At 42.0% G+C, this 24683-nt stretch overlaps 1 protein-coding gene across 3 annotated transcripts in view; it reads right to left on the reverse strand.

Annotated features, from left to right (window-relative positions):
- The window catches only part of phrf1 (PHD and ring finger domains 1), a 202877-nt gene that overhangs the window by 159802 nt on the left and 18392 nt on the right, over positions 1-24683 (reverse strand). For all 3 annotated transcript variants that reach the window (XM_072466131.1, XM_072466132.1, XM_072466133.1), the window contains exons 3-5: positions 11590-11745; positions 8690-8886; positions 5882-5965 (exon numbers count right to left, since the gene is read on the reverse strand). In XM_072466131.1, the coding sequence (XP_072322232.1) occupies positions 5882-5965; positions 8690-8886; positions 11590-11745 (437 nt within the window). The remainder of the gene's footprint in view (positions 1-5881; positions 5966-8689; positions 8887-11589; positions 11746-24683) is intronic.

Genomic DNA, 24683 nt, shown 5'->3' on the forward strand with positions numbered 1-24683 from the left:
TTTTGTTTTCAGAGCTGGATAGCTGCAGTCACAGCCAGAAGGTGCATGAGTTTCTCTCTGTAATCTAAAGACTGTAAATCGATCCTGCTGATTTAAAACTATTAACAGTAGTGACCTTAACCTGATATGCTTCTGATAAAAGGTGTTTTAAGTCTTATGGATGTTAAAAGGAAAGCTTAAAGGATTACTTAGTGTTGTATTCTTTGGGGGTTGTATTTGAATTAATGGTTGCTAAGATGTTCACTGTATGCTTTAAAAAGATTAACTTGAGTTCAATAAACATTGTTTTGCTTTAAAAAATACTTTTCCGTTCCTGCTGTACCACACCTGTAGAGTGGGCCACGTGCTCCCCATACCACAATCTATTAAAAGTTGTGGGTCAGGTGAACCCCATGCTACACTTTGGGGTTCTCTAAACCCTGGCCCATTACAAATTGGGGGCTCGTCCGGGATAAAGGTTTGTCTATTGGATTGGCTAAGTGAACTTAAAGACAATGAGGGGTGAGCATATTGTGGTTGCTTTTCAGGTGTGGTATTCTAGTTTAAGTAGAGTGTGTGTTGTGGACAATGGCTCTTTCAGAGGCTCAGACGTTTTTGGGGGGGTGGAGACGGTCACACGCAGTACCTTACGGAGAGACTAAAAGCAGACTGTTAGATTTGGCAAAATATTTGCAATTAACATTACCTGACAAAATGCAAAAAGTTGAGGTAATTATGGCAGTGGCTAAGCATTTAAAGTTGCCCAAGATACAGTTTGACTCATTGGAAACGGCAAAAATTCAGTTGCAAACTAAACAAATGGAACATGAGAAAGAATTAAAGCAGCTTGAATACGAAAGAGAGGAAAAAGAGCAGAAAAGAGAGGAAAAAGAAAAGGAGAGAGAAGAAAGGAGAAAAGAATAGGCCTAGCAGAACAAAAAGAAAGAGAAACGGAGATACAGATAAGGGAAAAAGATAAAGAGAGAGTTTAAACTTCGGAAAATGGCCATGAAACATGAAAGTCAGTTAAAATTGGCAGACGTAAAGGGAAACGTACAGTTGGATGATAGTGATGAGGATAGTGAGAAAGAGCTTCACAGTCGAAGGCTTGGTGGGGATCTTTTAAATATGTCCAAGCATTGCCAAGGTTTGACGAGAAGGTGGAAGCCTTTTTCATTTCATTTGAGAAGGTAGCTAAACAAATGAAATGGCCACAGGACATGTGGGTATTAGTGATTCAAACTAAGCTGGTAGGTAGGGCTGGTGAAGTGTTTGCATCACTACCGGAGGAGGTATCTGGGACGTACGGGGAGGTGAAAAAATCCATCTCAGGTGCATATGAACTAGAGCCTGAAGCCGATAAAGGTTTAGAAAGTTAAGGAAAGAATTTGGTCAAACATACATGGAGTTTGAAAGGCTCAAACAGAGTAATTTTGATAGGTGGATAAGGGCTTTGAAAATAGATCAATCGTATGAAGCTCTCAGAGAAATTATGCTTTTGGAGGAGTTTAAAAATTCAATCCCTGATGTTGTGAGAATGTGGAAGAGCAGAGGGTTAAAACTTCGAGATTAGCAGCAGAAATGGCAGATGATTATGAATTAGTTCATAAATCAAAGCTTGGTTTCCAACATCAGTTTCAGCCTGTGAGGGATAGAAACTGGCGACATGAGAAATACTCAAGTGGTAACGGTAAAGGTGATCTCATGGGAGATAATAAGGAGAGTGTACCTCAAATTAAAAAAGAAATCCAGGACAGGAAAAGTTTCAAATGTTTTCACTGTAATAAACTAGGCCATGTAAAGTCACAGTGTTGGTGGTTGAAGAAAAGTACTGGGAAGGCTGATGTGGTAAAACAGGATAAGATAGTGGGGTTTGTTAAAATGGTAAAGGAAAGCCCAAGTGAAGCGAAGAAGGTGCGAAAGATTGTACAGCCTGATCAAGAAGTGATTGATCAGAAGGTGCCAGATCTCTTTAAAGAATTTACTTGTGTGGGTAAAGTTTACTCATGTGCATCAGGAGGAGCAGGTAAAGAAGTCACAATTTTAAGAGATACGGGAGCTAAGTCAATCTTTAATGGTAAGAGATGAGGAGTTATGTAGTTTGGGAAGAATGTTGCCAGAAATGGTGGTAATATGTGGAATTCAGGGTGAGAAGAGTAGTGTTCAATTATATAAGGTACGGTTGGAAAGTCCAGTGAAGAGTGGTGAAGTGGTAGTAGGAGTAATAGAGAAACTATCTTGTCCAGGAATACAGTTTATCTTGTGTAATGATATAGCTGGATCGCAGGTGGGAGCGATACCTACTGTGGTTGATAAGCCAGTGGAAAATCAGACAACTGAAGTGTTGAAAGACGAATATCCTGGGATTTTTCCGGATCGTGTAGTAACAAGGTCTCAAAGTCACAGGTTAAGACAAAAGGAGAAATCAAAGAGTGAAGATGAAGTGCAAGTATCAGAAGCGATTTTTGATCAGATGGTTGAATAAGGACAAGAACAGGTGGAGGATGAGGCGGATATTTTTAGTTCAGGAAAATTGGCGGAGTTACAACAGAAAGATATAGAAATAAAACAGATGTATCAGAAAGCATATACAGAAGGGTAATTGGAGTGTATACCAGAGTGTTATTACCGTAAAAGTGATGTCTTGATGAGAAATTGGAGAAGGAATTATGGATATCTTAGGAATAAAACAATTTAAATCAACTGCGTACCATCCAGAATAGCAGGGAGCATTAGAAAGGTGGCATCAGACATTAAAGACAATGTTGAGGGCTTATTGTCAAGGTTATCCAGAGGATTGGGATAAAGAAATTCCATTCGTACTGTTTGCAATTAGGGATGCACTTAGAGTCAACTAAATTCAGTCCTTTTGAACTAATTTTTGGTCATGAGGTAAGAGGACCACTTAAATTGATTGAGGAAAAATTGGTGAGTGAGAAATCTGAAATTACATTATTGGATTACGTGTCAAATTTTAGGGAACGATTGAACAGAGCAGGTGAATTGGCTAGACAACATTTAAAAGTTGCACAAAATGTGATGAAATGGGTAGCGGACAAGAAATCCAAAGTTCGTAGTTTTGCCAGTGGAGATAAAGTTTTAGTATTGTTACCAGCGGTAGGTGAACCTTTGAAAGCAAGGTTTTGTGGACCTTATCAGATTGAAAGGAAATTAAGTAAGGTGAATTATGTGGTAAAAACACCAGATAGAAGGAAGACTCACCGAGTGTGTCATGTGAATATGCTTGAAAGGTACTTTGAAAGGGAAGGAGAGAAAAAGGAGGTTTTAATGATTCTAACTCAAAGTGACAAACCAAATCCAGATGTCTGTGAATTTGACATACCTCAAATTAAATTGGAAAACGGGGATGTTCTTAATAATTGGGATAAATTGTTGAGTTACCTTCCAGAGGAATAACGGACTGACCTGAAAGAGTTATTGATATCACATGGGCATCTTTGTGGATATAAATTGGGAAGTACTAAAATGGCTATACATGATATAGATGTGGGAAGTGCTGTTCCAATCAAACAACATCCATATAGACTTAACCCTTTAAAATTGGCACAGGTTAACAAAGAGATTGAGAGTATGCTTCAAAATGGCATAATTGGAAGTGGGTTGCAGCCAATGGAGCTCACCCATAGTGATGGTACCTAAACCAGACGGTACCCAACGGTTGTGTGGACTATAGAAAGGTTAATGCAGTTAGAAGAACGGACTCTTATACTGTCCCACATTTGGAGGATTGCATTGAGAAAGTGGGACAATCAGCCTTTATTTCCAAACTGGATTTACTTAAAGGTTGCTGGCAGGTACCTTTATTGGAAAGGGCGAAGGAGATTCCAGCTTTTGTGACTCCAGATGGTATATACCAATTCAAAGTTATGCCATTTGGCATGAAAAACGCCCCAGCCACATTTCAACGGTTAACTAACAAAGTCATTTCAGGATTACCCAATTGTGCGGTATACATCGACGATCTGACAATTTTCAGCCATACATGGAAAGAACATTAAAAACATCTGATGGAGTTATTCGATCGACTTCAGGAGGTGGCTTTGGTGATAAACCTAGCCAAAAGTGAATTTGGCAAAGCCCAAGTCACTTTTCTTGTCCATACAATCGGACAGGGTCGAATGGTCACACAGGATGTGAAACCAGCAGTTATTGAGGAGTTTTCAATACCCTCGAGACGAAGGGAAATAATGCGATTTCTTGGCATGAGTGGATTTGATCGAACATGTGTGCAAAAGTTTTGTAGCGTGGTTGCTCCATTGATGGACTTGCTGAAGAAACGTCGAAAATTTCAGTGGACAGCGGACTTTCAACAGGCATTTGACTGCCTGAAAGCTGTGATAACCAGTGCTCCTGTGTTGGAGAATTGCAAGGGATTCTGTGATCAGATTGAACTAAAGTATCTGACTTTAAAGAGAAATGCCAAGGCGTAGAGAAATGGACGGATCTTGCAGAGACCTTCTTGTTCAAAGAGACTGTCAATCGAGAAGGATTTCAGTTGGAGGAAGAAGAAAAAAAAATGGACTATATTATTGTACCCGTTTGCGCGTGTTGTTTTTTGAAACGAAAATGTATATTTACTGTGTGCATTTCTTAAAGGATAGTGAAAAATGAAACCATCTTGAAGTTGATGGTTTATTTTTTTTTCTTGGGGGAAAGTGTCATGTGAGAGCACCTTTAAGAAATGGGTGTTTATGAATGGGTATGTATATACATATCTGTAGTGAGAGTACCTTTAAGAAATGGGTGATTATTACTGCAGTGATGTCAGAGAATGGATGGAGCTGGGCTGTCTGTCAGCTTTTAACTTTCGTTTTTGAGCAGGCTGCAGGGTGTGTTTTAGTTTTGTTTTCAGAGCTGGATAGCTGCAGTCACAGCCAGAAGGTGCATGAGTTTCTCTCTGTAATCTAAAGACTAAATTGATCCTGCTGATTTAAAACTAATAACAGTAGTGACTTTAACCTGATGTCCTTCTGGTAAAAGGTGTTTTAAGTCTTATGGATGTTAAAAAGAAAGCTTAAAGGATTACTTAGAATTGTATTCTTTCGGGGTTGTATTTGAATTAATGGTTGCTAAGATGTTCACTGTATGTTTTGAAAAGGTTAACTTGAGTTCATAGAATAAACATTGTTTTGCTTTAAAAAATACTTTTCCATTTCTGCTGTACCACACCTGTGAGTGGGCAGTGTGCTCCCCATACCACAATCTATTAAAAGTTGTGGGTCAGGTGAATTCCATGCTACACTTTGGGGTTCTCTAAACCCTGGCCCATAACAATGGGCCTGTTCTGTGTGTGTGCGTGTATATGTGTGTATGTGTGTCACAGTTGGCAGTAATACTGCCAGAAGTGCACTAGATTCATCTGCACAACATAAGGGCAGTTTTAACAGGCCTTTCAACCCCAGGGATCATTGTTCGGCAGTTGTGTTAGCTAGAGCTGGGAGGGCGGCATGGCGGCAGTGGTTAGCATTGCTGCCTCACGGCGCCGAGTTCAATCCCGGCCCCGGATCACCCGGAGTTTGCACATTCTGCCAGTGTCTGCGTGGGTTTCTCTCCCACAACCCAAAGATGTGCAGGGTAGGTGGATTGGCCACACTAAATTGCCCCTTAATTGGGGGGAAAAAAATTAATTGGGTACTTTAAGTTTATAAAAAGAAAAAGCGCTAGAACTGGACATACCTCTATGCTGGTAAAGCCAGGGTCACCTACGATGGCCTCAGGGCATTCACTGCCCAGAGTCAGACATCTGTGTAAAGTGCCAGAGATTCCTGCCATGCATGGTACTGTCTATAACCCCACCCACATCACATTGATCGCTAGCAGGAGGGGAAAATTAAGCATCTTTTTGATTTTATGCAAACGTGCTTATACCATTCCAACTCACCTTCTTTAAAACTGTCCCTCCAAAATGTGTGCGAACGCAGATGTGTTTGAAGACGATTCGATCGACAGGGCATGAATTGGCATTCTGTTTGAGAAATAACATTTTATAAACCATCATAACAATCTCTTTTTTTTACAAATTTGTGGGTTAATTACTCTGCGTTGGAACTTGATGACTGAACTTATAGGTGGTTATCGCTATGTTGCAGGTGGTTTTATAGGACGTCCTCAATCCCTGCACTTCCAGCATGTGGAGGCAAAGTTAAATAGAATTTGCATTTACATAGCTTCTTTTACAACGAAAGGTAGAGTCACTGTTGTAATATAGGATATGCAGCAACCAAATTGCACACAGCAAGATTCCATAAACAGCAATGTGATGACCAGATAATTGTTTTAGTGACGGTGGTTGAAAGATAAATATCGGTCAGGATAACAGGGGAAATTTTCTGCTCTTTTTTGAATACTGCTGTGGAATTTTACATGAAGCTGAGGGGACAGGCAGCACCTTGGTTTAACATCTCATTCAAAAGACCACACACTTACGACAGTGCAGCACTCCCTCACAACTGTGAAGTGTCAGCCTGGATTATGTGCTCAAGCCCTAAAGTGGGCATTGAAACTACAATCTTCTGACTGAGTGGGAAGAGTGCTCCCACAAGGGTTACGGAGAGAGGGCAGGAAAAAGGTGACGATGAACATATCAGCCATGATCGAATAGCGGAGCAGACCCGATGGGCCAAATGGCCGAATTCTGCTGTTATAACTTACGAACTTTTAACTTATGTGCACTGATGTCACATGCTCTGGGCATAAGGAGAGATTCCTCCATTTTGTAGATGCCAGCAGTGTTGGTGTGAGCTCCAGGGCCTCTGATGAACAACTCATTAAGAAGCTGAAATCAGGAACAAAGCGTGGGTCGCGAGGGCGGGGCGGCGTGGGTCGCGAGGGCGGGGCGGCGTGGGTCGCGAGGGCGGGGCGGCGTGGGTCGCGAGGGCGGGGCGGCGTGGGTCGCGAGGGCGGGGCGGCGTGGGTCGCGAGGGCGGGGCGGCGTGGGTCGCGAGGGCGGGGTGGCGTGGGTCGCGACGGCGGGGCGGCGTGGGTCGCGACGGCGGGGCGGCGTGGGTCGCGACGGCGGGGCGGCGTGGGTCGCGACGGCGGGGCGGCGTGGGTCGCGACGGCGGGGGGGGGCGTGGGTCGCGACGGCGGGGGGGGGCGTGGGTCGCGACGGCGGGGGGGGCGTGGGTCGCGACGGCGGGGCGGCGTGGGTCGCGACCCACCGTGGGAGGAAACCGGAGCACCTGGAGAAAACCCACGCAGACACGGGGAGAACGTGCAGACTCCACACAGACAATGACCCAAGCCAAGAATCGAACCTGGGACCCTGGAGCTGTGAAGCAACGAGTGTTATCCACTGTGCTACAGTGCCACATTTGCCCACATTACACTCCCATTTGCCAGATCTTATATCCCTTCTATACATGCCATTCTATCTATCTTTATCCTATATCCCTTCTATACATGCCATTACCTCCTACACCATGAGCTTTTAATTTCCGCAATAACCTTTGATGTGGAACCTTATCAACTGCCTTCTGGAAAACTAAGTACAGACATCCACTGGCTCCCTTTCATCCACAGCACATGTTACTTCTTCAAAAAAACTCCCAAGAAATTAGTCAAAATGATTTCCCAATCACAAAAGCACATGGACCCCGACCCTGGCCTAATTACCTTGAATTTATCCAAGTGCTTTGCTAAAATCTTTAATAATAGCTTCCAACATTTTCCCTATGACAGATATTAAGCTAATAGCCCGTAGTTCCCTTCTTTCTGTCTCCCTCCCTTTTTGAACAAAGGAGTTACATTCACTATATTCCAATCTAATGGAACCTTCCCTGAATCTAGAAAAGTTTGGTATATCAAAACCAACGCATCAACTAACTCACTGGCCATTACTTTTATGACCAAGTCCATCAGGACTAGAGGATTTCTGAGCCCACAGCTCCAACAATTTGTTCAAATCGGGAGAAACTACTTCCGCTAATAGGTGATCAGTAACCACAAACGGACACAGCCAGTGGAAGATGGACACAGCCATGGTAAGATGGTGGCCTAATGGTAATGTCATTGGACTAGTAATTCAGGTTGGGGGACATAAGTTCAAAGTTCACCAAGGCAGCTGGTGGAATTCAACAATTTTTAATAAATATGGAATTGAAAGCTAGTCTCAGCAATGGTAGCCATGAAACTATCATTGATTGTTTAAAAACTCATCTAGATCACAAATGCCCTTCAAGGAAGGGAATCTGTTGTCCTTGCCCAATCTGGTCTACATGTGATCCAGACTCGCAGGAATGTGGCCGACTCTTAACTGCCCTCTGAAATGTCATAGCAAGTCTACAAGTCCAAGGGAGGTTAGGGATTGGCAACAAATGCTGGCTTTGCCAGTGATGCCCACATCCCACTGAAGAATAATAAATGGTGATGAGAAAAATGTCTTCTAAACAGCAAGTTGCTGCAATCTGGAATGCCCTTCCAAAGAGTGGTGGAAGCAGATTCAATAGTAACTTCCAACTGGGAGTTGGATTCAAAAGGGAGTTGGAAAGAGCATGGGAATGGGGCTAATTGGATAGTTCTTTTAAAGTGTCAGCACTGGCACAATGGGCCAAACTATCTCCTTCTGTGCAGTACCTCAGTGGTCCTCTCACAGAGGTGGAGTCTTAGTGAAGGTAGATTAGGGATCCATTCAAATAGTGGGCATTTAAAATAGTTCAAAAGACTACAATGCCTGGTTCGCTTCACTTACCTTGGTCCATTCAAGGATACAATCAAGGCAAAAGTAATGTGCACAGCTTTCTGGAGTTCCAATTGCCTGATCCCGGAAATGATTCAGACAGATTGGGCAGTTTTCAGCCTCATCATCAGAGCTGCTTGCGTACTTCCTTCCAGAACTGGCCTTCTCAGTGTTGTCTCCTCCAGTAGCTTCCTCCTCCTCATCATTGCCTTGGGACAAAATAAAATTGTTTTTTTTTTTACATATTCAATGGCCTATCCACTCAACAGCCTCCGACTGTAAAACTGAATTATAACAAAGCATGACAGTGGAACATTGGTTACAATATAAATTTAAATTGCAGCTTTAATGTAGTAAACCATGCCAAGGTGCTCCACAGCAGCATGATCAAAACAAAAAGAAAAGCAAAACTTTGGAAAGCTGAGGTAAAAACAGAAAATGCTGGAAGTACTCAGCAGGTCCGGCATCATCTGTGGAGGGAAACAAAGTTAATTGTCTCCTTTTTGTAGCAATTCGCCCTGTCCTTTGTGTATTGCATCATTTTCTGCTTTTGTTATCAAAACAACTTTGAAATCAAGTTTTGAGGAGAAATTAGGGCAAATGAGCCAAAGTTTGGTCAAAGAGTTAAGTTTGACAAAATATTTTAAAACAGAAGAATTAGTTGGAGAGTTAGAGAGGTTGAGAGAGGAATTTCAGAGTTTAGTTCTTAGGCAGTTGACGATATGACCACCAATGGTGGAACGATGAAAATGGAGGATGCACAAGAGGCTGGAATTAGAGATCTCAGATTGTTGTAGGGCTGCAGTAGGTTTCTACAGAGATAGAGAGGGGAAAGGTCATGAGGTATCTGAACATAAGGAAGAGAAATTTTAATTTGAGACATTGCCAGGAGCCAATGTAGGGTCAAACAATGGATTAATGGGACTCGGCACAAGTTTGGATATGAGACAGCAGAGTTTTAGATGAGCTCAAGTTTGCAGAGGGGATGCCAGCCAGGATATCTCGTTATGTGTAAAGATAATGAAGGTATGAATAAGGGTTTCATGGGCAGAATAGAATACCAACATAATCAAGTTACAATGGGATAATGCTATGGGCATTCCAATGTACAACAGAGAAAAGAAGTGTTTGTAAAATCCTCCACATTGAAACATTTCAAAAGGGGATTGGATTAAAAATTTTTAAATGAAACCACAGCATTTTATATGGAAAGAGTATGGGAATCAGACTAATTGGATAGTTCTTTCAAAAGGGCCAGCACTGGTGCAATGGGCCGAATAGCCTCCTGCTGTGTAGAATTTACACCGGAATAATCAAGGCAGATTAGCAATCCATTCAAATCGTAAAAGTGTAAGTTAGGTAAAAGTAAAGTGTAGAAATTTAAGTTTTGAAGAATGACTTGAACTACAGCAATGCATACAAGAGCAGAGAAGGCCAAAAGGAGATTTAAAGAGGTTTTGAAGATAGTAAATAGTTTTGATAGTGCATAAGGAAAGGGAATTTTCTTCCAGTTTGTGGAATAAGTAAGCTGAAGAGTAGAGTGATGCTTGCTCTTGCTTTCAGTGCTCTTGAACAACGTGTGAGCTGGTGAGTGAAAACAGCTGTTATTGTAATTTAAAAAAAGATCAGCACTTAAGATGCAACAACTAGCAATTTTGAAATCGAAATAGTTAATGCTTTTCAAATTTTTGGGCAGTTTAAACATGGATTTGGGGGCTGTCTAGAGTAACACAGAATACAGGGGCAATGATTAGCACAATATTAGAGCTCAACTTCCAACAACTCCGCTGTGTTATCCGACACCAGGCAAGTCCTAGTCTGTGTTAAGTTATCCATTTGAAGCTTAGGTACAACTAGGGATGAGGGGGGGGGAAGAAGGAAAAATGCGTAAGAGTTCCTGAATCACCAGCCAGTGACCTCTACAAGAAGAGGATACACGCACATGCTCACACATGAACAGATAGGTGCAAGGACAGGTGTTGCTATGCAATTTACATGCAGCATTGACCATTTGGTTGAAGCACCATTACCAGTGCTACCTGTTCTTGTAGGAATGAATCTATCCTTCATAGCATGAAGGCTGAGGGGAAAAAATAAATTTCCTTTCAAGACTGGAGACTTTTTTTTTTAAATGTAGTTTTTGCAAGGGAAGTTATGTACCTGAATAATGGTTGGTCCTATCGATTTTGGATCTCTTCAGGATTAACAATTCTTATCAGATCAATTATGAAGCATGCACGAATGAATTCAAGTGAATCAAGTCTTAAAAGGTAGTGAACCACTTCTCGGCCTTTTGGCCCTGATCAAGCATATGATCAAGCCGAGGTCAGGTGTAATTTGCCTGTTCTCGTCAGCTTGGACCTTATAGGTCGCTCTTGTGGGGACCGTTACTTGGATTCAATTTGGATTGTTTTTTGGAGCATGCAAGGAGATGGATAAATGGTTTGCCCTGCCCACTCTGCGCATTGGTTTCGTAACGGAGAAAGGAAAAACTATACCTTGGGCGGCACGGTGGCGCAGTGGTTACTATCTTTTAAGATAAAGATAGATAGTTTTTTTAAGAATAAAGGGATTAAGGGTTATGGTGTTCAGGCCGGAAAGTGGAGCGGAGTCCACAAAAGATCAGCCAAGATCTCATTGAATGGTGGAGCAGGCTCGAGGGGCCAGGTGGCCTACTCCTGCTCCTAGTTCTTATGTTCTTATGTTCTCACGGTGCCAAGGACCCAGGTTCAATCCCGATTCCGGGTCACTGACTGTGTGGAGTTTACACATTCTCCGTGTATCTGCGTGGGCCTCACTGCCACAACACAAAGATGTGATTAGGTAAATTGGCCATGTTAAATTGCCCCTTTATTAGAAAAAACATGAATTGGGTACTTTAAATTTATAAAAGAATAAAAAACAAACTATACCATCTTCTGCCTCCTCATCTTCATCCTCTTCATCATCTTCGTCAACTTCCTCATCATCTAAGTCATCATCTTCCGCCCCTTCTCCATCTTCATCATCATCGTCGTCGTCGTCATCTGTACCATCCTCATCTACGTCATCCTCGCTACCAGATTCCTCTAACAAAAGAGAACACATTCAGAGTTTTAAAATCAGGCTCGAGATTAGACTTTCGCTCCACCTTTTTACAGAACGCTAACATGTCACTGATCATGACTGTTATGAAAACTGCTAAAACTCACTGGCAACACTCAAATTGAAGGGTTAAGGCACCTCGAGATTGCAAGTATTAGTAAAGGCCATATGTCTAAGAGCCCAGTAGATGGCAAAATATTCCTGTTACATATTAACAAAAGTGTTCAAGTTAATCATAATCAATCAATAAAACCTATAGTGGTCAATGTCAATGAGAGACTTGATAGTTAAGAGTTCCACCATTCAATAAGTTCAGGGCTTATCTGCAACTCCAGATGCCTTGATCCCTTAATACCTTTGAATAACAAAAATCTACCTATTTTGTTTTAAATTTAACAATGGATCTAACACTGGTTGCCATTTATAGAAGAGTTCTAAAATTCTGTCACACTTTGCTTGCATCAGTTTTCCAATTGCCATCTACCTGGCAGTATGCAAAATTGCCCAGAATAAATAAAAATAAACCTGTCAGTTCGTCCTCTAATCCAGAGTTTTTCAAACTTTTTTTCCGGGGACCCATTTTTACCAACCAGCCAACCTACGGGACCCAACTGGGCCAACCTTCGCGACCCACCATTTTCTCTTACCTTGTTTGCTGCTGACAAAATGGAGGAATCACAATCGCGCACCGATGAGCGGGCATGCATGCGCAGTGAGGCCGCATTTTTTTTATATGGTCGCGGCCGTCATTTTGAAGGGCGCTTTCAGCCGGCATTGTTAAAATTCCGGATGCTGCGCGCGGATTTGCGCAAATCGCGAGCGCAGCGACAGATGGCTCCGAGACCCTCCCAACACTCGCCCCCGACTTTGAAAATGCCTGCTCTAATGAATATCCACTTAGTAATACAAGAGTTAAGTAAGGAGAGCCAGCACCATTATTGTAAAGGAAAATTACGCCGGATGTATTTGGGGAAATATCAGTGCAGTCATAAGGAAATGCAGTGCACGTTGTTCATTTAATAAAGTGACACATCGGAGGCTTATTCATTATGTTACGGCACAGTATTAAAGGCAGTGTGGTAGCATATTGGAAATTGATTTAAGAACAGAAAACAGTAGGGCAGCACAGTTGCTTCACGGCGCTGAGGACCCGGGTTCGATCCCGGCCACGGGTCACTGTCCATGTGGAGTTTGCACATTCTCTCCGTGTCTGCATGGGTTCACCCCCACAACCCAAAGATGTGCAGGCTAGGTGGATTGGCCACGCTAAATTGCCCCTTAATTGGAAAAGAGAGAATTGGGTACTCAATTAAATTTAAAAAAAGAACAGAGAGCAGTGTGTGGTGGATATTATTTGGACTCGAGTGGTATAAACAGAGTCTCCCCCAGGGGTCAGCGTTAGACCTGTTGCCGTTCACGTTGCACATTGGGTATAGAAAGCACTACAGCAAGATCTGCAGACAATGCAACAATAAAAAGAAAACACTGCGTATGTGAAATAAAAACAAAAGATGAAATATAATCTCAGAATCTTTACTGCAGGAGGCCCATCGAATTTGCACTGGCTTTCTGAAAGAGCATTCTACCTAGTCCCACTCCTCGCCTAATCCCTGTAACCTTGCACCTTAAAGAAAAACAACTGAATGATTTGGTGAACACCTTCCATAATATTGCGTGTTCTGCTTTATCAGAAGCAAAGTTTGATTCAATAAATAAAAGGAGATATATTCCTTTACATGCAGGATTGAGAGTCTCACATGGTATGTTGCCTTCCTGCAACCAGGGTGAGAAATGAAATGAAATGAAAATGAAATGAAATGAGAATCGCTTATTGTCACAAGTAGGCTTCAAATGAGGTTACTGTGAAAAGCCCCTCGTCACCACATTCCAGCGCCTGTTCGGGAAGGCTGGTACGGGAATTGAACCGTGCTGCTGGCCTGCTGTCTGCTTTCAAAGCCAGCAATTAGAGAGTAATTTCAAAATAACTTGACAGCATATTGGAGGGGAAGGGGCCAAGTCTAGTTGCAATCCATGCTGGGCCAACAGCATGGGGAAGAGTAGGCAAAATAACCTGTACCAGGAACTGGAAGCAAATTTTTTTTTTTTTTGAAAGACCTCAAGTTTTATAATTTAAGACACTGCAAACTACAGAGCAGCAGACCAAGAGCTGAAAGGTGGGATTAGACTGGATAGCTCTTTTCAACCAACACAAACACAAAGGGCTGAATGGCCTCCTTCTGTGCCATAAATCCTTCTGTGTCCCTGACCCATGTGCAAATTGTTGTGAAGATAAGATGATAAGGAGATTAGGGAGTTGAAGAAGTGGTTGAAGGAGTGGTGTGGGAAAGAGATTTTTTTTAAAAAAAAATTTAGAGTATCCAATTAATTTTTTTTCCAATTTAGCGTGGCCAATCCACCTACCCTGCACATCTTTGAGTTGTGGGGGCAAAACCCACGCAAACACGGGGAGAATATGCAAACTCCACACAGACAGTGATCCAGAGCCGGGATCGAACCTGGGACCTCGGTGCCGTGAGGCAGCAGGGCTAATCCACTGCGCCACTGTGCTGCCCGTGTTGGAAAGAGATAATCAATTTTATAGGACACTTTTACCATTTCCTGGCAAAAAAGGTGTGCTGCTGGTTCGGGCTCCACCAAAACTGGGCTGGGCATAAGGTCAGAGTGGAAAGAATAGAATGGTCACAACGACTTTAAACTAGTGTCATGTATGCAGAAATTATTATATATTGTATTTTATATTTGTGTCAGTAATCACTTCTCGGCCTTTTGGCTAAGATCAAGTGTCTGTAGATTGAGCCTTTGCTTCAGATCTGGTATGTCTCTCTTGTGGGGATCATGAATTCGATTCAATTTGAATTAGTTTTTTGGAGCAGGCGAGGAGCTGGATTAGGGGTTCGCCCCGACCCACACTCTTTGAGCCCTGGCTTGGTAACTCAGAAAAGGAAAAATTTAAATTAAAAAATAAAAAATAAAAAGATAAATATATATATTTGTGTCAGTAATGTTATTAAATGCCTGGGTTACAGTATATATTTGTTGCAGTAATATTAGCAAAGGGCCTAGGTTAATGTATCCATACGATGTGCCTCCTAAAGCTGCAATTAAGGAGACGCAACAGGTGAGGTTATGATCGATTCCAACCACGGTGGTGCAGTGGGTCAGCCCTGCTGCCTCACGGCGCCGAGGTCCCCGGTTCGATCCCGGCTCTGGGTCACTGTCCATGCGGAGTTTGCACATTCTCCCCGTGTTTGCGTGGGTTTCGCCCCCACAATCCAAAGATGTGCAGGCTAGGTGAATTGGCCACGCTAAATTGCCCCTTAATTGGAAAAAATGAATTGGGTACTCTAAATTTTAAAAAAAAGATCTCACACAAGTCCCGAAAGACGTGCTGTTAGGTAATTTGGACATTCTGAATTCTCCCTCTGTGTACCCAAACAGACGGCGGAATGTGGCGACTAGGGGCTTTTCACAGTAACTTCATTGCAGTGTTAATGTAAGCCTATTTGTGACAATAAAGATTATCTTTAGGGATACAGTCGCAAGTCAATCTTTAATGATGAGAGGACTTTATCATTAATAATTAAGGATGTGAGAAGGAGTATTGCCAGAAAAGGTGGTAATATGTGGGATTACTGGTGGTGAGCAGTATTCCATTATGTACGGCAAGGTTAGAGTCTGGTGAAAAGTGGTGAAGTAGCAGTATGAGTAACAGAGAAATTACCTTTTTCAGAGGTACAATTTATCCTGGGTAACGATATAGCTGGATCACAGGTGGGAGTGATGCTTACTGTGGTTGAAAAGCTGGTAGAAAGTCAAACAACTGAGGTATTCCAAAATTCATATCCTGGGGAGAGATTCATATCAAGTTGTATCCCCAGTTGGTTGTAGAAAAGAGATGTTGCGGGTAGCGCATGAGGTTGCAGTGGGGAGGACATTTAGGAGTAAGAAAATCTCAAGCAAAAATACAAAAACATTTTTGTTCACCTGGACTATATAAGGATGAAGTTGAATATTGGTGTACATGTCACACGCAAGGTAATAGGAAAACCTCAAGCGGTAATCAAACCTTAACACCATTACTGCATTTGAAAAATCTTTTACTAGGGTCCTAATTGTTTGCGTGGGACCCCTTCCTAAGCCGAAAAGTGGAAATCAGTATTTGTTGATCATAATGGACGAGTCTACTAGATTTCCAGAAGCCATTCTGTTTTGAAATATTACAGCTAAGAGGGTTGTAGAGCAGTTAACTAAATTTGTTTCCACATACGGGTGACCAAAAGAAATCCAATCAGATTAAGGATCCAATTTTATGATGAAGTTATTCAGCGAAGCTATGGATAGTTTAGGAATAAAGCAATTTAAATCAAGTGCGTATCATCCAGAATCACAGGTCGAAAGGTGCGAAAGGTGGTATCAAGCTTTAAAGACCATGTTGAGAGCCTATAGTCAAGATTATCCAGAAGGGGCAGCACGGTGGCACAGTGGTTAGCATTGCTGCCTACGGCGTTGAGGACCCGGGTTCGAATCCCGGCCCTGGGTCACTGACCGTGTGGAGTTTGCACGTTCTCCCCGTGTTTGCGTGGGTTTCACCCCCACAACCCAAAGATGTGCAGGATAGGTGGATTGGCCACGCTAAATTGCCCCTTAATTGGAAAAAATAATTGGGTACTCTAAATTTATTTTTAAAATTTTTAAAGATTATCCAGAAGATTGGGATAAAGAAATTCCATTTGTATTATTTTCAATTAGAGATGCACCAAATGAATCAAAACATATGGTGAAATTGACAAAAGAATGTGTTTTTCAGTCTGGACTAATGGACTGTGGTTTGACTGGGAAAGTCAAACCACCTGAGAATTTAATGCACTTTGCAGCCTGCAGAGATCATTTGTTTTTCAGCTTGGGGAGACAACCTCATTGTTGGGTGGAGCCAAGGAATGCAGAGACATATTTTGAAAAGCTTTAGAGGGGCAGTTTATGGAGAAAATTTTGGAAAGAGGAGTTGAATTCTGATCTGCCTGACGCTAAATCCGCAATTCCCCACAGCAAGATGGATTGAGAGCTCTCTGTTTATTATCTTGTTGTTTCATAGGAAATTGAGTAGTAGTGTTTAAGGGCAATTGTAAGTTGTTCTTTTTGGGTATGAAGTTAAAAATTTTAATATTGTATTCATAATAAAGTTTTGTTTTAAAAATAACCACACCCTATTTCTTCACGCAATCACTCCTGGAGTGAATCATTCTTTCTGCATATTCTTACAAATAAACTCAAATATTGGGGTTTCGGTCCAATATCCTAGCCACTGTTGGGGTCTGGTCTGAGATTGTAATATAAGAAATTTGGATAAATTACTGAGCTACCTTCTGGAGGAAAATTAAAGTGACCTGAAAGAATTATTGGTCACATAGAGCTAAATGCGGGAACAAACTAGGAAGTACAACGGTGATTATACATGATGTAGAAAATTCTATTCCAATTGAGCAACATCCATATAGACTCAATCCACTAAGGTTGGCACAGGTACAAAAGGAGATTGAAAGCATGCTTAAGAAGGATATCATTGAAGTGAATTGCAGCGATTGGAGCTCACCTAGTGTGATGGTACCAAAACCAGATGAAACGCAATGATTGTGTGTGGACTATAGGAAAGTCAATGCAGTTACGAAGCCAGATTTGTATCCTATTGCTTGTTTGGAAGACTGTATTGAAAAGGTGGGTCAAGCAAATTTTATTACCAAAATTAACTTAAAAGGATGCTGGCAAGTACCTTTATCAGAAAGGGCAAAGGAAGTTTTGGCTTTTGAAATGCCAAAAGGTCTGCATCAGTTTAAAGTTATGCCATTTGGATTGAAGAATGTGCCAACAACATTCCAAAGACTAACCAACAAGGCCATTGTGCAGTGTGTGCAGATGTGTGCAGTGTACATAGACATCTGGTGGTGTTCAGCCAAATGTGGAAGGCGCATTTGGAACATTTAAAGGAATTGTTTGATTGACCACAGGAGGCTGGCTTGGTGGTAAACTTAACTAATAGTGAGTTTGCAAAAGCCCAAGTCACATTCTTAGGCCATAATATTGAATATGGTCAGATGGCCTCACGGAATGTGCAAACAAAAGTTCCCAATACCATCAACGAGAAGAGATGTTCTGGGATTTCTGAGCACGGGTGGTTTCTACAGGAAATTGATGCCTAACTTCAGCAGTATGGTTCCTCCACTGACTGAACTTCTGGAAAAAACACAGGAAATTTTATTGGACATCAGAATGTCAGGAGGCATTTGACAATCTGAAAGGTGTGTTAACCATGCCCAATTTTGGTGATACTGAATTATGTCAAGCGATTTAGAGTAGCCATTACTGAGAGTGATGTGGGCGTTGGTGCTGTACTAATTCAAGAATATGACAAAGGTATCGAAAGACCTGTTGGTTATTTTTCCAGAAAACTAAATATTCATCGAAAGAAGTATTCAACCATCGAGAAGGAGACATTGAGTTTGTTATTGGCGTTGCAACATTTTGACATTTATGTTGCTAACTATTTATTAGAGATAATTGTTTATACAGACTATAATCCAGAGGTTTTTGGAGAAGTTTAAAGATTGAAATACAAGACTGTTTAGATGGAGTTTATTGCTAAAACCATTAATAATTATACATGGAGCAGGAAGAGAAAGGGTGATTACAGATGCTGTACCACAACTTTGAGATGGAAGAAGAATGGAATGTTCAAAGTTGGGAAAGAAAGACTGAAATAGACTATACTGGTGTTTAAATTTGCATGCATAAATATGACGAGATAGGTATTGTATAGAGTAATAGTAAATAGTGTCTAAAGTTGAATCAGCTTTGGAAACTGAAACCATCTTTACATATTGCAGGTTCAATTTCTTTCAAGGGTGGTGTGATGTAGAAATCGTTATCTATTATATTTTATATTGATGGCAGTAATGCTATTAAAAGCCTGGGTTACAGTATATATATATGTTGCAGTAAACCTAGCAGGGCCTAGGTTAAGGTATCCAGACTGTGTGTCTGCTAAAGCTTTAATTAAGGAGTCGCAAAAGGTGAGGTCATGATTGATTCCAACCACTTGCTTAATTACAGATAAAGGTCTAATGGGATATTATGATTGCTGGACATTCCCTGGAAAGTAGATAAGGGGTTGTATTTAGTCCTAGCTAAGCAGGTCAAGTGATATCTTGAGAGGTACAGGTGAATTAATGGGAGGAGCCAAGTCTGTCTAGTCAGTCTGACAAGACAGAAGAATTTTAAGTTGAACGACAATTTTGACAAATGCTGCTAGGTTGAGTAGAAGTGGTTCTGCTCCTGAAAGGGCCTCGCTCTTCAAAGGGCTCTACACAACTAAACAAGTAATCTGTTTGCTAACTTTATTTATGAGTGGCATTTGAGCTGCATTGGGTTGCTTAATTAGAGTTAGTAGCAGGTATAGATAGTAAGTTCAAGATTTTCGTTTTGTTTAAGACCTGTTTAACTGATAATTGTAAACCTGTTTGTTTGATGCTAATGTGGCTAATTCTGTGTTTAAATTAAAGTTTGTTTTAACATAAAAGGTACCTTTTATGTCATCAAAGTCATCACTCCTGAGGTGAAGTATTCTTTCCTCAAAGTTTTACAAATTTTAAAACATTGTTTGGGATTCTTGTCCGGTATCCTAACAAATGTTGGGGTCTTGGTCTTGTCGGGTATCATAACACTAGTAAATGGAAAAGAGGACTCGGGTGAAAATATAGTATAAATAATAGATCGAAAACAGGCAACAAGGATGAGAATGGTGTAACGGTCAGAAATTGTGTTTTAGCTGCTACAGATAAAGGGAAAAGTAAAAGATGTAAAGTGATTAATCCACACGAGCGAAATAAGAAACAATACAGCAGAATGATGGGTGGCCCAAATAAGTGTTCCTTTTATTAAACAGAGTAAAAGCAACAAATTGATTGAATTTCAGGCACAAATTCAACTTTGAGGGTATGGCATGGTATCAATTAAACAAATGGTCTGCAACATAATCATGACTGGCAGGTCATGTTACAGTTGTATAAAACTTTAATTAGGCCACATTGGGAATATTGTGTGCAGTTCTGATCGCCACACTACCAGAAGGACATGGATGCTTTGGACAGATTGCAAAGAATGTTTACTAGGATGTTGCAGGGTCTGGAGGATGTTAACTATGAGGAGAGATTGAATAAACTCGGGGTTGCTTTTGTTGGAAAGACGGAGGCTGAAGGGAGACACAATTTGTTCATGAATCGCAGAAAGTCTGCATTCAGGTACAAAATGTAACATGAAAGGCAAATGGAATGTTATTGCAAAAGGACTGGAGTATAAAAGTAGAGAAGTATTGTTGCAATTGTATAGCGTGTTGGTGAGACCATATCTGGAGTACTGGATCCAGTTTTGGTCTCTTTATTTGAAGAAGGACGTGGCGACATTGGAAGCAGTTCAGAGGAGGTTCACCAGATTGATTCCGGGGATGAAGTATAAGAAGAGATTAAACAATTTGGGTTTATACTCACTGCAGTTTAGAAGGATGAGGGGATCTGATCGAGGTATATAAAATACTAAAAGGGATTGATAAAGTAAATGTAGACCAAATGTTCCCCTTTGTCGGGTAATCTAGAACAAGAGGTTATAGATATAGGTTAAGAGGCATTTGATTTAAACCCGAGATGAGGAGGCACCACTTCTTGAAGAGGATGGTGAATTTGTGAAACTCGCTGCCCCATAGTGCGGTGGAGTTTGAATCATTAAATAGTTTCAAGAGGGAGATAGATATATTTCTGATGTACAAAAAACGAGCTAAAGGGATATGAGAACAGGCAGAGAGGTGGCTTTGAGACCAGGAAGAGATCAGCCATGATCTGACTGAATGGCGAAGTAGGTTCAAAGGGCTGAATTGCCTACTCCTGCTCCTAAGTCCCATGTTCCTGATTGAGGTCTACAAAATTATGAGGTATAGATAGAGTGAATAGTCAGAAGATTTTTCCCAGGGTGGAAGACTCAATTACAAGGGGGCACAGGTTCAAGGTGAGAGGGGGAAGGTTTAGGGGAGATGTGTGGGGAGGGTGGTGGGTGCCTGGAAGGCGTTGCCAGTGGAGACAGGCACAATAGCAACATTTAAGATGTATCTTGATAGGCACGGGAACACGCAGGAAATCGAAGGATGCAGATCGTTTGGGCAATTAGTAGGTCTAAATAAGGAATCTGGATCGGCGCAGGCATGGTGGGCCGAAGAGCCTGTTCCTGTGCTAGGTTTGTTGTCCTTTGACTGAAAATTAAACAGAAGGTCTACAGGATAGATAGGGAAAATGGTTGGGGAAGAAGATTAGGTTAATGTTTAAGGACAAAATCATGTGGAATCATAGAATCCCACAGTGCAGAAGGTGGCCATTCAGCCCATCGAGTGTGTACTGACCCTACCTAGGGCTAATCCCCCGGCCTTATTCCTGCAACCCCACCTTGAGGGGCAATTTAGCATGGCCAATCTACCTAACCTGCACATCTTTGAAACGTGGAAGGAAACCAGAGCACCCAGAGGAAACCCACGCAGACACAGAGAGAAAGTACAAACTCCACACAGTCACCCGAGGCCGGAACTGAACCTGGATGCCTGGAACTGTGAGGGAGCAGCGACTAGGGGATTTTCACAGTAACTTCATTGCAGTGTTAATGTAAGCCTACTTGTGACAACAATAAAGATTATTACATGGATACCATGAGCAGTTCCAAACAAGTTATAGTGGTCAAGGACGCAGCTTAACCAGAATTATACCTGGACTCGAAGGATTAAATTACGATAAACGATTACACAAACAAGGGCTGCACTCATTTCAATTAAAGAGTAAGGATTGATTGGATTAAAGTTTTCAAGGAAGTAAGGGAAGCAGATAAGGTACATGATCCACTTGTTGGGGAGTCCAAGACTAGAAAGCATAGTCTAAACTTTAGAGCCAAACCTTCCAGATCATTTTTTAAAATTCATTCTTGGGATATGGAGGTCACTGGCTAGGCCGGCATTTGTCATCCATCCCTAATTGTCCTTAAGACGGTGGTGGTGAGCTGCTTTTTTCAACCACTGCAGTCCATGTGGTGTAGGTACACCCACAGTGGTGTTAGGAAATGAGTTCCAGAATTTTGATCCAGCGACAACGAAGGAACGGTGATATATTTCCAAGTCAAGATAGTGAGTAACAGTGGCAGTGGTTAGCTCTGCTGCCTCATGGTGCCACAATTCCAGGTTCAATCCCAGCTCTGGGTCACTGTCCATGTGGAGTTCGCACATTTTCCCTGTGTTTGCCTGGGTTTCACCCCCACAACCCAAAGATGTGTAGGGTAGGTGGATTAGCAAAATTGCTAAATTGGCCCTTAATTGGAAAAAATTAATTGGGTACTCTAAATTTATATTAAAAAAAGATAAGTGAGTGACTTGGAGCAGCAGTTCCAGGTCGTGGTATTCTGCTGCTCTTGTCTTTCTAAATGATAGTGGTCGTGGGTTTGGAAGATGCTGCTAAGGAGCCTTGTAGAGTTACTGCAGTGCATCTTGCAGATGGTACACACGTTTGCCATTGTTCCGTGGTAGAGGGATTGAATGTTTGTGTAAGGATGCCAATCAAACTGGCTGCTTCGTCCTGGATGGTGTCGAGCTTCTCGAGTGTTGTTGGAGCTGCACTCACCCAGGCAAGTGAAGCGTATTCCACATGCTCCTGACTTGTGCCTTGTAGATGGTGGACAGGCTTTGGGGAGTCAGGAGGCAAGTTACCTATCACAGGATTCCTTGCCTCTGACCTGTTCTTGTAGCCACAGTATTTATCTGGCTAGTCCAGTTCAGTTTCTGGTCAATGGTAAACCCCAGGATGTTGATAGTGGGTGATTCAGCAATAATAATGCCATTGAATGTCAGGGGTCTCTGGTTAGATTCTCTCTTGTTGGCGATGGACATGCCGGTACTGGTATGGCTTGAATCTTACTTTCCACTTGTCAGTCCAAACCCGAACAATTGTTTGGGTCTTGCTGTATTTGGACATGGATGCTTCAGTATTCGAGGATTCGCAAATGGTGCGGGACATTGCGCAATCATCAGCGAACATCCCCACTTCAGACCATTTGGGGAAGGATAGTAATTAATAAAGCAGTTTCAAGATGGACCTAGAGTTCCCCAAGGAACACCTGCAGCGATGTCCTGGAACAGCGATTTTTTTTTTTTAAAAAAGATCTCAATTTTATTTTCCACAGAAAACATGAAAACAAAACTATCCTCTCCAGCCAGCGTTCGCTCAGAACTGCCCTTCCATATTACCCTTCTCTGCAAGAGAGGTTGGTGGTAGTGTACCAGCGATGGTGTATGCCTTTACAGCCCGAGCTTGCTCCTTCTCCAGTGTCTCCTCTTGGAGTCAGTAGCAAATTTCCCTTCTCCACTCTGATTTCCATTGACTCCAGTTTTGCTACACTCTATCTAATGCCACCTGGATGTCAAGGGCAGTCACTCTCACCTCACTGGTTCACCTCTTTTCAACCAAGGCTGTAATGAGGCCAGGAGCTGATGGGCCCTGGTGGAACACAAATTAAGGGTCAGTGAGCAGGTTATTGCTCAGTAAATACTGCTCGACAACAGTTGACGACGCCTTCCCTCATTTTGTTGATAATCAAAAGCAGACTGATGGGTGGTAATTGGCTGGGTTGGATTTGTCCTGCATTTTGTGGTTGTTCCTTCATGACAGGACATATCTGGACAATTTTCCACATTGATGGGTAGGTTCCAGTGCTGTAGCTATACTCAAACAGCTTGGCTAGGAGCATGGCTAATTTTGGAACACAGGTCTTCACTATTGCCGGAATGTTGTCAGAATCCAAATCTGCACAGTAGTCAGTGCCTTCAGCCGTTTCTTGACATTACGTGGAATGAATTGAATTGACTGAAGACAGGCATCTGTTGTGCTGGGGACGTCAGAAGATTACGGATTCTAAATATTGTTTTCCTTCAATGGCTGCCCGCAGAGAAGCTCCAAGGAGTGTTCCTTGGTCCATGTTGAGAATGTGGACTCCAAAAAGGTAATCCCATGGCTAATGAAGAGAAAGATCAGCTGGAATTCTCCTTCCAGATTATCATCAGTGATCTCCACTTGATATGTGTTTATTAGATGAAGGACAGGATAGGCAATACCTTCCAAGTTGGAATAGGAACAGGAGGCCATTAAGCCCCTCATAATTCAATGTTATGGCCGATCTGTATCTTAACTCCATCTCCAAAACCTATTTATCTCAAATTTTAAGATAATTGAGCAAGCACCGGGGCGGCACGGTGGCAGAGTGGTTAGCACTGCTGCCCCACGGCACTGAGGACCCAGGTTCGATCTCGGCCCCAGATCACTGCCCGTGTTGAGTTTGCACATTCTCCCAGTGTTTGCATGGGTCTCACCCCCACAACCTAAAGATGTGCAGGGTCAGTGGATTGGCCACCCTAAATTGCCCTTAATTGGAAAAAAAAAAGAATTGGGCACTTAAAAAAATTGTTTTTTTTTTTAAATTGAGCAAGCACCTGCTGCTGTTCATGAGAGAGAGTTCCACAAATGTTTCTGAACTTCTCTCCTGAATGACCTGGCTTTGATTTTAAGTTAATGTCGCCCTGTCATGGACTGCCCTGCCAGCCGCACTCGGCGTTTGGGAAAGTAGACGACTGCCAGTACCTTGGAGCCATACCCCAAGAGTGAGCATCTTCAGGAGATAAGGGATAAAATTGAGAAACGGAGAATTTAAAATTCAGTTTGATATTTTACTCATATGGAGCATGATTAAATATTTAAAATTCAACTGATCATAGGCTTGTCAGGACCACCGATGTATCAGCACATTTCTGAGACGAGATGTAATTGAAAGCTCGCTT

This window comes from Scyliorhinus torazame, chromosome 10 (genome assembly GCF_047496885.1).
Source record: "Scyliorhinus torazame isolate Kashiwa2021f chromosome 10, sScyTor2.1, whole genome shotgun sequence".
Taxonomy (NCBI): domain Eukaryota; kingdom Metazoa; phylum Chordata; class Chondrichthyes; order Carcharhiniformes; family Scyliorhinidae; genus Scyliorhinus; species Scyliorhinus torazame.